This window comes from Bos javanicus, chromosome 10 (genome assembly GCF_032452875.1).
Source record: "Bos javanicus breed banteng chromosome 10, ARS-OSU_banteng_1.0, whole genome shotgun sequence".
In the NCBI taxonomy this organism is placed as follows: domain Eukaryota; kingdom Metazoa; phylum Chordata; class Mammalia; order Artiodactyla; family Bovidae; genus Bos; species Bos javanicus.
In genome coordinates this window covers 26881690-26897570 of record NC_083877.1, presented here as the reverse complement: position 1 = coordinate 26897570, position 15881 = coordinate 26881690, and the positions used below count along the sequence as shown (strand labels likewise).

At 36.9% G+C, this 15881-nt stretch overlaps 2 protein-coding genes across 2 annotated transcripts; both read right to left on the bottom strand.

Annotated features, from left to right (window-relative positions):
• Positions 1-7166: 7166 nt before the first annotated feature.
• Positions 7167-8242, bottom strand: LOC133255375 (olfactory receptor 4K2-like). Its single transcript, XM_061429834.1, has one exon. It carries the CDS (start codon positions 8124-8126, stop codon positions 7167-7169), a length of 960 nt encoding a protein of 319 aa, XP_061285818.1. The 5' UTR covers positions 8127-8242.
• A 5562-nt stretch (positions 8243-13804) lies between these two features.
• On the bottom strand, positions 13805-14942 carry LOC133255374 (olfactory receptor 4N2). The gene has a single exon (XM_061429833.1). The coding sequence runs from the start codon at positions 14726-14728 to the stop codon at positions 13805-13807; it is 924 nt and encodes a 307-aa protein (XP_061285817.1). The 5' UTR covers positions 14729-14942.
• Positions 14943-15881: the final 939 nt, after the last annotated feature.

The following is a 15881-nucleotide window of genomic DNA, read 5'->3' as shown; positions in this document are numbered from 1 at the left end:
GAGTCAGACATGACTGAGTGACTGAACTGAACTGAAGCTCTGGCTACTTTCTATCAACACAATCTCTTTCCACAACCACTAACGTTACATCTTGTTCTCTAGAAATAGTAAACTACATTTAGCTCCTCAGTTCACTAGCAATTTTTTCAATTAATTTTTTTTTAATTTTTTGGCCATACTGTGTGGCATGTGGGATCCTAATTCCCTTACCATGGATTGAACCCACACCCCCAGCATTGAAAATGTAGAGTTTTAACTACTAGACCACCAGGGAAGTCTCCCCGCGAGGCATATTTATGCTTCTCTGCCTTTGCCTATGCTATTCCTTCCTTCTGACATACTTTTCTGCAACTTGGCCTTGAAATCTCAGATTCAGCACTACCTCTGCAAACCTTTCTCTGACTCTGCAGGCACATTTGGAAAGTCCCCATATTATGTATACAAACTTCAGTTCAGTTCAGTTCAGTCGCTCAGTCGTGTCCGACTCTTTGCAACCCCATGAACTGCAGCACGCCAGGCTTCCCTGTCCATCACAAACTCCCGGAGTTCACTCAGTCTCACGTCCATCGAGTCAGTGATGCCATCCAGCCATCTCATCCTCTGTCGTCCCCTTCTCCTCCTGCATGGCAATTATGACATTCCATTGCAATCACCTGTGTTTGTATTAGGCATAATCTCTTCACGGTTCGACTCTGTGCGACCCCATAGACGGAAGCCCACCAGGCTCCCCCGTCCCTGGGATTCTCCAGGCAAGAACACTGGAGTGGGTTGCCATTTCCTTCTCCAATGCATGAAAGTGAAAAGTGAAAGTGAAGTCACTCAGTCGTGTCCGACTCCTAGCGACCCCATGGACTACAGCCCACAGAGTCGGACATGACTGTAGCGACTTAGCAGCAGCAGCAGCAGCATCTTCAAGGTTAGGAATTATGTCCTATTGTTTCTGTTTCCAAAGGCATAGCACTTAGACTGTGATTAAAACAAGAGTCAAAAGACATTTCTTGGATTATCTTTACTGAGAGAAAAGATTAGGGTGTCACCTGTTTGACAATGGCAGAAAATCTTACTTATGATAATTTCATCTCTTCTCCAGAGACTAAGGCTGAACTACTTCCACAAAAGCCAATCCTATTTTCCAACAATCAAAGGTACACTTGGAAGAACTAACACAGCTCTTCAATGTACAATGAAATGCAAATGGCTAAAAGCAGACCTCCACTGAAATGCAGTCAAAGAATGAGAATCAGGACACAGAGAAAGGCTTTTTTTTTTTTTTCTATTTTATTTTATTTATTTTATTTTTTTAAATTTTATTTTATTTTTAAACTTTACAATATTGTATTAGTTTTGCCAAATATCGAACTGAATCCTCCACAGGTATACCTGTGTTCCCCATCCTGAACCCTCCTCCCTCCTCCCTCCCCATACCCTCCCTCTGGGTCGTCCCAGGGCACCAGCCCCAAGCATCCAGTATCGTGCATCGAACCTGGACTGGCAACTTGTTTCATACATGATATTATACATGTTTCAATGCCATTCTCCCAAATCATCCCACCCTCTCCCTCTCCCACAGAGTCCATAAGACTGATCTATACATCAGTGTCTCTTTTGCTGTCTCATACACAGGGTTATTGTTACCATCTTTCTAAGTTCCATATATATGTATTAGTATACTGTATTGGTGTTTTTCTTTCTGGCTTACTTCATTCTGTATAATAGGTTCCAGTTTCATCCACCTCATTAGAACTGATTCAAATGTATTCTTTTTAATGGCTGAGTAATACTCCATTGTGTATATGTACCACAGCTTTATTATCCATTCATCTGCTGATGGGCATCTAGGTTGCTTCCATGTCCTGGCTATTATAAACAGTGCTTCGATGAACATTGGGGTGCACGTGTCTCTTTCCCTTCTGGTTTCCTCAGTGTGTATGCCCAGCAGTGGGATTGCTGGATCATAAGGCAGTTCTATTTCCAGTTTTTTAAGGAATCTCCACACTGTTCTCCATAGTGGCTGTACTAGTTTGCATTCCCACCAACAGTGTAAGAGAGTTCCCTTTGAGGACACTAATAGATGGAGAAATATACTATGTTCATGGATTGGAAGAATCAATATAGTGAAAATGAGTATACTACCCAAAGCAATTTATAGATTCAACGCAATCCCTATCAAGCTACCAACAGTATTCTTCACAGAGCTAGAACAAATAATTTCACAATTTGTATGGAAATACAAAAAAACCTCAAATAGCAAAGCTATCTTGAGAAAGAAGAATGAAACTGGAGGAATCAACCTACCTAACTTCAGGCTCTACTACAAAGCCACAGTCATCAAGACAGTGTGGTACTGGCACAAAGACAGAAATATTGTTCAATGGAACAAAATAGAAAGCCCAGAGACAAATCCACGCACATATGGACACCTTATCTTTGACAAAGGAGGCAAGAGTATACAATGGATTAAAGACAATCTCTTTAACAAGTGGTGCTGGGTAAACTGGTCAACCACTTGTAAAAGAGAAAGGCATTTTTAAAAGAAGAAATATAAAAGATTTTTTGATACTTCCAACTTGGTTTAAATCTTCATGAAAAAATACTTTGCTGGAATATCAGTGTTCCTCAGTGATTCAATAAATGCTATGCTGAGAGTAAGCCATTAAATTTCGTGGCAAAATTGGATTATGTCAAAGTGGGAGTTAGAGCCAGAAAAAGTTTATAGGCATAAAATGAAAAAGGTGTATTACACTCTAAAATCTTTGTTAAAGATCCCAAACTGCTGGGGGTAATACACATGAATGGAATGACTTGGTACAAGATAAAACAGAGAGATGAGCTCTCTAGTACTCACCTGATCTGGAAACTCTGCTACAGCTTAGAATTCTGGTCCAATGCTATATGGCTTAAAATTTTGGTTTTTTGCTTTGTTTTATCTCATTTTTGAGACAATGCAGCAAGCTCTATTTTCTTGTGAAATTTCTCACTATCTAATTGACACTCCAATATTTTGATCACCTGATGCAAAGAACTGACTTGTTGGAAACAACCCTGATGCTGGGAAAGATTGAGGGTGAGAGAAGGGGTGATAGAAGATGAGATAGTTGGATGGCATCATTGACTCAATGGACATGAGTTTGAACAAACTCCGGGAGATAGTGAAGAACATGGAAGTCTGGAGTGCTGCACTTAGTGGGGTCACAAAGAGTCAGACATGACTTAGCAACTGTACAACAACAACAAATTGGATTAATTATTCTGATTTCTTTATAAACCTTTGAGAGAAGACAAAACATGGTGGGAATCCAAACATTTGCAACTTGCTAACTCTGCTTAAAGAACAATGAGAAAACTAAGTTAGAGAGGTTAATTAAATTATCCCAAACCTCAAGACTAGTAAGTGGTGTAGAGCTGAATTTAGGCTAGAAAATCTGGCTTTAATGATGATACTCACAATACCCACTCTAGGGGTTCCCTAGAACCTGTGTGTGTGTGTGTGTGTGTGTGTGCGTGCGCAATTATACTGAAATGTAGTTAACAAAATATGCTTTGAGGACACAGTTTGGGGTTTAACCAATTCCACAGGAATGGGATCTACCCCCAGAAATGCCTAAGTAGAGCTAGATATTCACTCTATAGCTTCAGGGATATCTTAATCATATGAAATGGCTAACTTTATCCCATAATTTTATGGTTCCAATTTTAGCAATGTTTTTTTCCAGTAGTCATGTATAGATTTGAGAGTTGGACTATAAAGAAAGCTGAGGGCCAAGAATTGATGCTTTTGAACTGTGGTGTTGGAGAAGACTCTTGAGATTCCCTTGGACTGCAAGGAGATCAAACCAGTGAATCCTAAAGGAAATCAGTCCTGAATATTCATTGAAAGGACTGATGTTGAAGCTGAAACTCCAATACTTTGGCACTCGATGCAAAGAACTGATTCACTGGAAAAGACCCTGATGCTGAGCATTGAAAGCAGGAGGAGAAGGGGACAACAGAGGATGAGATGGTTGAATGGCATCACTAACTCAATGGACATGAGTTTGAGCAAGCTCTGGGACTTGGTGATAGACAGGGAGACCTGGTGTACTGCAGTCCATGGGGTTACAAAGAGTCAGAAATGACTGAGCAACCGAACTGAACCAAATTTTAACAATTTCCTTAACAGTACCATATCTTCACACAAACAGTTCTGTCTTTGTAAATCTATCATATTGCTACATGAACAATTCCCTTATACTTTCATAAGTCTGGACAAACTCTTTCTATTGTTGAAACATTTAATAACATGCTATATATAAAATGAATAGATGATTGTCACCATTCATTCCCCAGTTAATATTTTAATATATCCAGGTATATATGACTATAAAACATTTCACTACTATTTTTTGGATAAAAGTCCAAGAGATAAATATATGAATAACATTGTATTGCTTTTTAATCATATATATTATTTTTAAAAACACTAAAAACACTCTATTTAAAAAGTCAGATACACTCTATTTAAAAACAACAGCACACTGGCCTATTGAACATTGTGTATTTATTATTTTTTCCCTTGCATGCGATCTTGGACTATATTTCAACTTAAATAAGAAAGCCCCAAAATATAATACCTCTTTTGAAAAACATAGATGTAAAGGGACAACTTTATTTACAGAAATACATCAAAGATTAATAATTGGCACAAATTCAATATTTTAACTTTAGTTAATATTAAGTTAATTTACACATCCTATTACAGTATTAAAACCATGGCTTTAAGTTCAAGTAGGCACAACTATTTATATTTCAGTAGCCCTGAAATTTTAATCATGTTTAAAACAACAGCAACAATAACAGTATAATTAGTTAGTATTCATAAACACTTTTGAGTGCTAAGCACTGCTGGTTATATGTATATGTGTTTTGATTTTCACAATATCACAAGTTGTTAAATATACCATAAAATGTCCAAATTTTATGATGAAGAAATTGAGTTTTAGAAACATCAAAAATACATGCTCAGAGTTGCACAAGAAATAAACTGGTGGGACTGGAATTCAACCTACAACAGATGGAACCTATCTATTGCTAAATATACGCCCCTCAAAGACAGAGAAAGATCTTGTACTTTATTGGATCTCCATCACCCAACAAGGGCCTTAAGCAGAGTAGATACTCAACAAATGATTATTGAATTGAAATGAAGGTTTTAGACCTGAAGTTTATATTTAAAAATAAAGATGATAGTTTTTGCTAAAGAATGTATATGAGGCAAAAGTATATTTCTACCTTAACCTTTTTTCATTTGTCTAGCTGACTTTGAAGCAAGAAGGAAGAATTTATGATTTGGTTAAAATTAACAGTATTTCAAATTAAAAATGTGATTTCATACCTAGTCCAAATGCTACATTTGTCCCTAAACTGCACACTAATTAACTTCAGATATTAAATATTTGGCTTGGTTTGTGTTGAAGCATGTCAAAACATTAAAAGTCTGAGATAAATGAAAGAAACTATTAAGCCACTTCTTTCTTTGCAAGGCAGGGGCTTGTGTTTTTCTCCTGGAACTTACAAACTGTCATAATCCATGATGACAGATTGTTTCCTGAACTCTTTTCATATACCTCAGTCAACTCAAGGAGATGCAACCTATCGGTATACTGTTATTCAGAGAAATCTCAAAGTATTAGGCAATTTTATCTAGTTTTTCCATGCCACCTCCTTTGAGCAGTGGAAAACTGGGAAGTGTTTTATTATTTTTCTGCTGTACATCTTAAGCCACAATATTACAGACATCCGAAAACTGAATATCAGGTTTTGTGTTTGACAAATAGTGGTTAGACCTATACAATTGTTCTTCAAATACATACTTATTAAAATTGAAGTACAGTTTAGATAGAAATCTACCTTGGTGAGAAGAAAAAAGGAAATGACATTTTTTAGAAACCATTCTGTCCATTTTCCACAAAATAGTTACAACGGGCAATTACATTTATTATCCTCATGTTAGAGATTAAAAAAGGAATAAAGAGGTAAAGTGACTCTCCCAGGATAGCGCAACTAGGAAATGACAGATCCAAGATCTAATTCTAAGTCTCACGTATTGTTTAGAGCAATGAGCTTTGCCCCTTAATGGTGATTCAGCCTGTAGCTTTATGGATTCTCTAGACTTTAGGTTCTTCAGCTGTGAGGGAAATTGATGGACCAGCTGATTTTCAAAGACTGTCTTGTAATTAAAAAAACCATATTCAACATAATATTTAATATAACAAATTAAGAAGAACTGTGCAATATATTTCTTAAATAATTACCATCTTTTCTTTCCACAGGCTATCTTATATTGTATACTCACGCTGAGACTAATAATAACTGGGGATAATTTACTTGGAAATGAAAAATTTATCATGAATTTAATAGTTTATAATTTTTCAAACATTTAGTCTGGGGTATTAATAAATTCATCAGATCTATGCTTAGCAAGCCAGGTTTTGAAAGCCAGTCATATTTAAGTAGTTTACTTTCCATGGTTTAAACTTTACAACTGATGTTTGATTAATTATTTGCTATATCAAGTGTGATAGTGATCTATATACTTATTAGGAAAAGGTATTATTAAATCTTGTATCCTCTGAACTGTTCTCTTTTGTTCAAAGTTGACTCAGAACTCAAAAAGTTTATTCAACAATATTCAAAACAGCTTCATAATATAAATTTTCCACAAAAAATATTCCAATGCCATGAAAAGACCTGTTATGCCCACCATTCTTAATTTAAGTTCTGCAAGTGGAAGACATCAGAATACCACAACACTTTGAAACTGAGTGAGAATGTTCTGGGTTAAAAGACAAAAGAGCAATATTTTATCTCAGGCTTCTCTAAGAACCTTGATCTATGTTTATAGAATTCAGAAGTCTATGAATTCCTGAATTTATGTTCACAATTTTGATAATATGTGCATTTTTCCATAAAGCCAACCTATACATTTCAACAGATTTTCAAATGGATCCATAATTGCAAAGGACTTGCAAACGTTGCACTAACATTTAGGCATGATCCTTCACATCTCTCAATTTTAACTTCTGATTTTCATGAATTTAGACTAAATGACTTGAAAGATTCTAACTTTAATTTCCTATTGTTCTGAGACCAAAACTGATGATACTAAATCTCAGATAGGAGATCTCTGCTCATTGTACTGAATATATCGGAGTAGTTTTCCCAAGATTTAAATATTGGTTACTTAGTTTCTTCTTCACAGCTGTTTTCACTTCCTGGTTTCTCAGAGTATAGATAAGTGGATTCAGAAAAGGGGTAAAGATGGTGTAGAAAACAGAGAGAACTTTGTCCACCAGGAAGTCTGTGAAAGGCCACACATAGATAAATATGCAGGGCCCAAAGAACATCAACACAACTATGAAATGTGCAGTGCAGGTAGAAAAAGCCTTAGTTGATCCAGTGGAGGAGTGGTCCTTGATAGTGACCAGAACAGTGATGTAGGAAGTCAGCAAAAACAGAAAACTTACAAGAGCAATCACACCACTGGTTGAAATCATGAAGATTCCAAGAACATATATGTCTATACATGCCAGCTGGATGACCAAAGGAAGGTCACAGAAGAAACTGTCCACAACATTGGGACCACAAAAGGGTAAATAGAGGGTAAAAGCTAACTGGCTCATTGTATGCAAGAAGCCCACTGTCCAAGAAGTTGCCACAAGCCCAACACACACTCTTTGGCTCATAATTGATGAATAATGGAGAGGTTTGCATATGGCAATGTACCTGTCAAAAGACATGGAGATGAGCAGCACAATTTCAGTCCCAGTGAAGAGGTGCAAAAAGAAGATCTGAGAAATGCATCCCTCGAAGGAGATGGTCTTGTGCTGAGCAAAGAAGTCCATGATCATCTTTGGAGTGGCAAAGGAAGACAGACACATGTCGATGAGAGACAGGTTGCTGAGCAGGAAGTACATGGGGGAGTGAAGGTGTGGGGTGGACAGTACCGTGAGCAAAATCAGACAATTGCCCAACATGGTCATTAGGTAGAAAACAGAAAACATCACAAAAAGGAAAATCTGGAGCTGAGGAGAATCAGTAAGTCCAAGTAACACAAATTCAGACACTCTGGAATGGTTGACTCCCTCCATTGATCTGCAAGCTCTGGTCTATGATGACAAAATGGTACACAATGACAGAGTTAGAAAATGCAATATTTCTACAATTACACATGAAGGAATTATAATATCAGTTAATAATTAACTAGAATATTGATTACCTAAAATCTAACTACCAACTATCTCAGTAAATATTTTTCTTTTTGGAACCTCTTAACAATCTGTGTCAGATGTCACTACAAATGGAAAACTTCATGATTTGATCACCATCAAGTACATGCTGGATTATACTCATCACATACTTATACAAAAATATTCTTTTCTGAATACTGGCTAAGGAGTTACATAATCCATAGTTACAGAGGAAGATTACAGTAAGTGATTGTGTTCTACTTAACAAGTAAGGTAAATAAAAATTTTAATGGGGATGAAACTCTCAAAGTTTTCTGTTAAACCAAAAAATGAAATTTATGTTTGATTCACTATTGTTAAAACACTGGATTTAAATAACAGTTTAATGTAGTGATTTCAGGAAGCCTAGTTCTTATTCTATGAGGATGATAAATGATTTTTCCTTTAAGAAAACTTCTGTTTTCTCAACTACAAAAAATTCCACTTTCTTTCTAATTTCATTCATACATTTTCAAATTGTTTTGCTAGGATTGATAAGTACTATTTTAACTATGAATATATAAATGATTAATTTCTTAATTCTGTAAAATTACAGATGATCAAAACATATACCTATAACATATGAGTTATTCTCAAGTTTTTTATCTTATGATCTCATAGAAACATTTTTTTTAAATGAAGAGAAAATCCTTCCTCTATTTCTCCACATGTTACTCAAACAAAGCTAATTTTTTAGACTAGAAAAAGAAGAAAAAAAATTCTAGGCCAAATCCAGGAAATATATGGATACAAGATGAGTATCAAGGTTTTTGTAGTACCAGCATGTAAGATCCTCAAAGCCAAACAACGCAAGCAAAGGAAAAAAACCACATTGACAATGGTATGTCAAAGTGACACCAGAGGCAACTGAAAGAAAAAAAAAAAATTATTTAAAGACTCAGACTCATTTTTCAAAATTGAGTTTTTGATTTACAGCAGATTGCAAATTCTACAAATATCTCCTGTGACCTTCTGTTTTCCCATATTGGAAGAAACTCTGGCTTCATCCTCATTTACTTGCAAATATTCAAATTATCCTGTCAGTGTTGATAAATATTTTAGATTTGTCAGAGAACAATATTGCACAAATCTGAAAACTGAACTATGGGAAAGTCCTTAAGAGGGTTAAAGTGTTCTTAACCTGCTGTGTGACTTTGCTCATACCTTAGTAGCCTAAGATTTTACCTCTTTACCTATGAAAATTCAATTAGATAGTCTTTATAAAGCATTAAGCATATGTCCTGGGCAACATTCAATAATTGTCTAGTCTTCAAAATTTAATACTGCTCAGAAATAATCAGCTTGTTTTATTTCATGAATAGTAATAATAATAATTTCAGTAAAAACATTATCCTAGTATCAATTCAGTGATTTAGAAAAAGATATTGGCTTCCAAAATCATTTCATCTTTTTGAGGTTAAATTACTTCTTATAAAAATTATCTAAGTATCTTGATATATTAAAGACTAAAATTTCTCAGCCTCAGATACTTGAATATTTCTTCTATTTCCCTGATTTAATGATGTAATTAGTCATGAGAACACAAAAATTATTATACTTAATTTATATTTATATCATATATATAATGAATATGGTATGTATTCATTGCCTGGGAAATCCCATGGACAGAGGAGCCTGATGGGCTATAGTCCATGGGGTTGCAGAGTGGGACATGACTGAAGCGACTAATAAACACACACACATACACATTGTAAGTAAACAGTTGTCAGTTTTTTTCCTCCTTTCATGTTCAGAAGGAACTCTAGAGGCCTCTCTAATACCTGATTACTTGAATCACCCATCTTTATGTCTTCATATATATGTGTTTGTGTGAGTGTGTGTCTTTTAATCTACCAGCTGTGCATCAGAAACCAAAAATATCATATCCTTCAAGACTCACAAACCTACTGATCACCATAGTCCTTAGTAAGCATGAGAAGCCTAGAAGTGTGTATATATATTTTCTCCAGTCTTGCTACAAAAGCCACTAAAAGTCAGAGCCATCTAGGAAGATCACAGATTAGGCACTACAATCTGCTTGCAGTGGGAGTTATTAATATGTTGAGTTGATTTTTCCCAGTGTAGCAAGAAAAGCTGTGAAGTGTATCTTTGCTATTTAGTGTGGGCCGACATTCATGATGAAGCAGTTTTCATTAGAGAAAAAGCACAACTGGGACTGGTCTTTAGAAGACCTTTGAGCAATCATTTAAGGAGCAAATCATTGCTCCTTTAATTACAGAAATATTCTCATCTTTATGCCCCAGTGTTCAATATCCCAATGTTGGAAAATCTCTCTTTTGAACTAAGGCACTCTGTCACCTGCACACTCTTGCTTACTTGAAGAATCATATAAAGAAAGAATCCTGCATTAAAGTTTCTGATGGGACATTGAAAATTAGTACAGGCTAATATTATAATGATAGCTGCTACTCAGGTGGATAAAATCTGGGGAAGGAGAAGTTGGAAAGCTCAAAGTAACTGGAAGAAGTGAAGGCAGGTACCTTGCAATAGCCTAGAAGAATGGTGTAAAAGTTAAATTAAACATAACAAACAAATAAACAAACAAACAAATAAACATAAAGCATTCAGCAGAATGCCTGGCACAGAGAAAATGATGAATAAAATGTGGTAAGAATAGCAGAGGTGATTATAATTATTAACATAATTTTTTGAAATGTTTATGACACGGAATTCAGGATGATACTAGCTGTGGAATCTCAACCCTAAACTATAACTGAGGGTCTGGCTATATTTACTTGAAGGTCAATCATTCATCTGTGGTTTGCTCTCCAAACACAATCTTCTTTCCAAATTTCTTCAGTTTTTTGAACTGTTCACAATTACCATAGCTAACCTACATTCCTCATAAGACAAGCAATAGAGCCCAAGAGAATCTTCCCTAGCTGACCACATTCTTTGCACTCTTTGAAATACAAAAAAAAAAAAAAGAAGAAGAAGAAGAAACTTTATTTTTAACATTTTTTTTCTATTTCTGTTCTGTAAAAAGAAATAAAGAAAATGACTTTAAAAAAAAAAAAAAAAGGCCAACCAACAGAACAGTTGCAAAGATTCAGTAAATCCTGTAAATGATGAATAGATGAAATGTATTTGTCAGAATTCATAGAACTGCAGAGAAAATGCAAACTCTAATATAAACAATGGATTTTATTTTTAAATAATGTATCAGTATTGGTTCATCAGTTGTTGCAGATGTACCACAGTAATGCAAGATATTAATGGGGAAAAGTATGTATATATGATGTGGAGCAGGTGATATATAGAAACTCTGTATTTTCTGCTCAACTTTACTATAAATATAAAGCTGCTCTTTAAAAGTCTATAAATATTTCTAAACCACTCTCGAGCTTGGCTCTAAAGGGGAAGAAAAAATGAGATAAGATGTGGAAGGAGAAAGCTGACAAAAAGATTTTATTTAAGATTAAAGAAACATATGCCAAGGGGATGCAATAGGGAGGAAAAAGTTAATGGTTCATAAGAGAGAAAGGAGTAATGGTCCTTTGTAGGAAAGAGGGAATGGAATCTGATGCACAGATGAAGGAATCAACTTTTGTAGGAAAAGCATCAGTCAGCCAGTCTCAAGAGAGATACAGGTATGTGAGTAGATATAAAGGTAGCTGTGCTGTGTTTAATCTGAGTATTTAATCGCTGTGTTAATGTGTTAATGTGCTGTGTTTAACACCGAGTGTTTAATCGCTCAGTTTTGTGTGATTCTTTGTGACTCCATGGACTGTAGCCCGCCAAGCTCCTCTGTCCATGGGGATTCCCCAGGGAAGAATACTGTAGGAGGGCTTTGCCATGCCCTACTCCAGGGGATCTTCCCAACCCAGGAATTGAACCCAGGTCTCCCGCATTGCAGGCAGATTCTTTACCAGCTGAGCCACAAGAGAAGCCCAAGAATACTGGAGTGGTAGCCTATCCCTTCTCCAGGGGATCTTCCCAACCCAGGAATGGAACTGGGGTCTCCTGCATTGCAGGTGGATTCTTTACCAACTGAGCTATCAGGGAAGCCCTGATAGAGACTAGGATTGAGAAGGAGATGTTTCAGAAAAGAAAATGCCCTTTTCCATAATATGCATATTTTACTACGTGTGTGATTTGTATTTATTTTAAATCATATTTATATTTATATTAAATCATAAACATTTTAATTTTGATTATTTTAAATAAAATATAAAAATTAATCCCATGCATTTTGGTTCCAGGTTTGTTTTGGATGCTACCCATTCAGTTGGTTAAGCCATTGTCAGAGAGGCAGTACCAAGAGAGGCTTCTGTTTTCTAGGGGAGATCTGATAAGTTCACAGTGGCTGTGGATCATCATCTTGACCCTGGTCCTAGGCTAACATGGTGGTATTTTCAGACAACAGATGACAAAGGTTGTAGCAAGAACAGCTCTCTTTGTAGTCTAGGTCTCCTGTGCTGTTCTGGGAGTCATCTCTGGGTATCCAGCCTATAATCTGTTCTTCCAAGCTTTGAAACTGTTTCATAAGCATGTAATTCTCTATATTAAATCATTTTTAAGTAATTAGAATGCAAAAGATTCCTGATTGATACACCAAAGAACCATCAGGGTCACACTCAGTGTGAAGTCAATTATGGATGAGATCAATAACAGTTAGGAGTCATAAATATCTGATAGGACTAATTATGAAGTCATGGCAAAAAAGACAGTGAAATGTTTCCATGACTTTTTTCATATGAAAATGACTTGCTTATTTGCCTTCCTCTATGTGATTATTGAAGAAAAATTTAGTTTAATTCCTTTTGAAGATGTAAGCATAACATTTCCCTTTTAATAATATTTTCAACTCTTTGATATCTTCAGAATCATGAGTTTACAGCCCTGAATCACTTTTGAACCACATGAGAGAAATTACTCTACTGTTTATAATGGATTCTTATTATAATTATTATAAAATGAAGCTCTTTATATTCACTTCATAGACCCTATCTATGTGCTGGACATTGTCAGTATCTCCAACATGAATGCTAACCGTTTATACAGTCGCTTATTAAATCCCAGTCAATTTGACCTTTGCTGTGATCATCAAATATACCAAGTTCATTACTATCTTCAGATTTTTGCCATACCTGTTTCATCTGCCTGGAAGGCTCTCCCTGCCCATGTTTGCACAGTTAGCATATTCAGTTTATCCAGATATCAGCCAAAACATCACCTCCTTTAAAGGACCTACTTCAAGACTAAAAGTAAATTCACTACCCCCATCTCACACTTGCTATTGAATATTTTGCTTTTGTTTTTAGTACCCTCAGGGATATATATATATTCTTGAAACTATACTGTTTATTTTCTATGTTATTGGCTGTCTATTCTTACCAGATTGTAACTTCAGAGGACAGTGACTTTACCTGCCTCAGTAGTAGCTCTTTCACCCAGGGCCTAGTACAGCCTAGACAAATGGGAGGTGATCAATAAAAGCAGTGTTTTGAAAATGAATACCTTCATTTCACATGAAATTCTCCAGTCATTATTTTCATATTCATTTTTTCCACTTTTTATCAGGCTAAGTGCTGACTAAACAGCCTTTTCACAGATGCTTTTATTTCCTGGTTGCGAAGAGTATAAATCACAGGGTTTAACAGGGGAAAGATCACTGTGTGGAAGAGAGAAACCACCTTGTCAGCTGGGAAGGCTCTGAAGGGGCGGGTGTAGATAAAGATGCCAGGCCCGAACATGAGAAATATAACGATGATGTGGGTGGTGCACGTGGACAGCGCCTTGCTCTTCCCCTCAGAGGAGGAACCATGTACACGGCAGAGGATGACCGCATAGGAGGCCAGAAGGCCCAGGAAGCACAGGAGGGTCATCAGACCACTGTTGAAGACCATCAGGAGCTCCACCACAAAGGTGTCAGTGCAGGCCAGCTTGATGACCTGCGGCACATCACAGAAGAAGTTGTCCAGTTGGTTTGGACCACAGAAGGGCAAGCGGAGGATGAGGGCCACTTGGATAATGGAATGAACAAAGCCTCCAAGCCACAGAGCCAACAGCAAGGCATAGCAGGCTCTAGGGTTCATGACAGTCGAATAGTGTAAAGGACGACAGATGGCAATGTAGCGGTCAAAGGCCATCACGACAAGGAGTAATCCCTCCCCTCCTCCAAGAAAGTGCAAGAAGAAGAGCTGAGTGATGCAGCCTGTATAGGAGATCACCTTCTTCTCAGAGAGGAAGTCCACCAGCATCCTGGGAGCCACAATGAAGGAGTAGGATGCATCCAGGAAGGCCAGGTTGCCCAGGAAGAAGTAGAGGGGGGCCGTGAGACTGGGGTCTGACCTGATGGTGAGGATGATGAGGAAATTTCCAGGGAGGATGATAAGGTAGAAAATTAAGACTAGGGCAAACACCAGGAGCTGAATATTTTGAGATTGAGTCAGACCACCAAGGATGAATTCTGTCACCTCCGTACTGTTCTCATTCTCCATCCTCTCTGCCTGCAGTACATAAAGAAGCAGAGTTTATTGTTATTATAATTTCTCACATCTAGACCCACGTTGTTGTCTTCCTACAAATATCTGACATATTCACCACTTCAGTTATAAACAATGTTTCAACCCTTTCCAATAACCTGGGAAAACACTGAACGTTTCCCTCCTCTAGATTTAAAACAAACAAATCACCTTTCTCAACTCTACAGTCTTATCCCCATTCAGCCATGTGCTTCTGCAGCACTGCGGTCCACTCTCAGAGGCTAGTGTCCTGTATCTTCTTGGGATTCCTGCCTTCTTGAGTCATAGGAAAAATTTCCTGATTGAGATACAACATAACTCCAAATATCAAGATCTTTGCATTTTGGTGGTTGTACTGTGCTTGAGACTTAGCAGCTTGCTTGGAATTACACACTTTGCACCTCATCCACCAACACAAACTTTTGTGGAATTCCCATTTTCGCCTGCTAACTCTCTGCCTTGCTCTCTGTTTTCTCTTATTGTCCTCCTCTGACCTGATGTCCTTGTATTGCTCTGACTCCAAGCTGGTCACCAGTTTCCAACAATAACTCTACTTTCCCCATCATTTAGAGGTAGGTTGCAGCTATATCCCTGGTGAAGCATTGCTTATGTAGCCACTCCTTCCTTGAACTACACAACTTCATTACACTCTCTCAGTCTCAATTCCTTATTGTTGTTGTTGTTCTTCACAAAGCTGTGTTTCTTTGGCAACCCTATGGATTGTAGCCATTTCCTTCTCCAGGGGATCTTCCCAACCTGGGGATCTTCCCATCCTAGGGATCAAACCCTCATCTCCTTTTTGGCAGGCAGATTCTTTACTACTAAGCCACCTGGGAAGCTCCCAATTCTTTACTACATTCTCCCAATCTCCTTCTTTCTCTGAGACCAGCATGATGCCCAAGGGAGAGCCTGTCAAAAAACAACAGGTCACAATACAAATTTTCCAGGATACATTTTTTAAATTAGTTATATTAACACAAAAAATCATAGCATACAGGAGAGGTAAAGAGCAATAAGATCCTATAGTCTAATCCATTCCTTTCCAAGACAAGAGAACTAAAGCTACTATGGTAGCAGCACTTAACTTTAGAATGAGTTTTCTTTATTGTTACTATTAGCAGAAGAATGT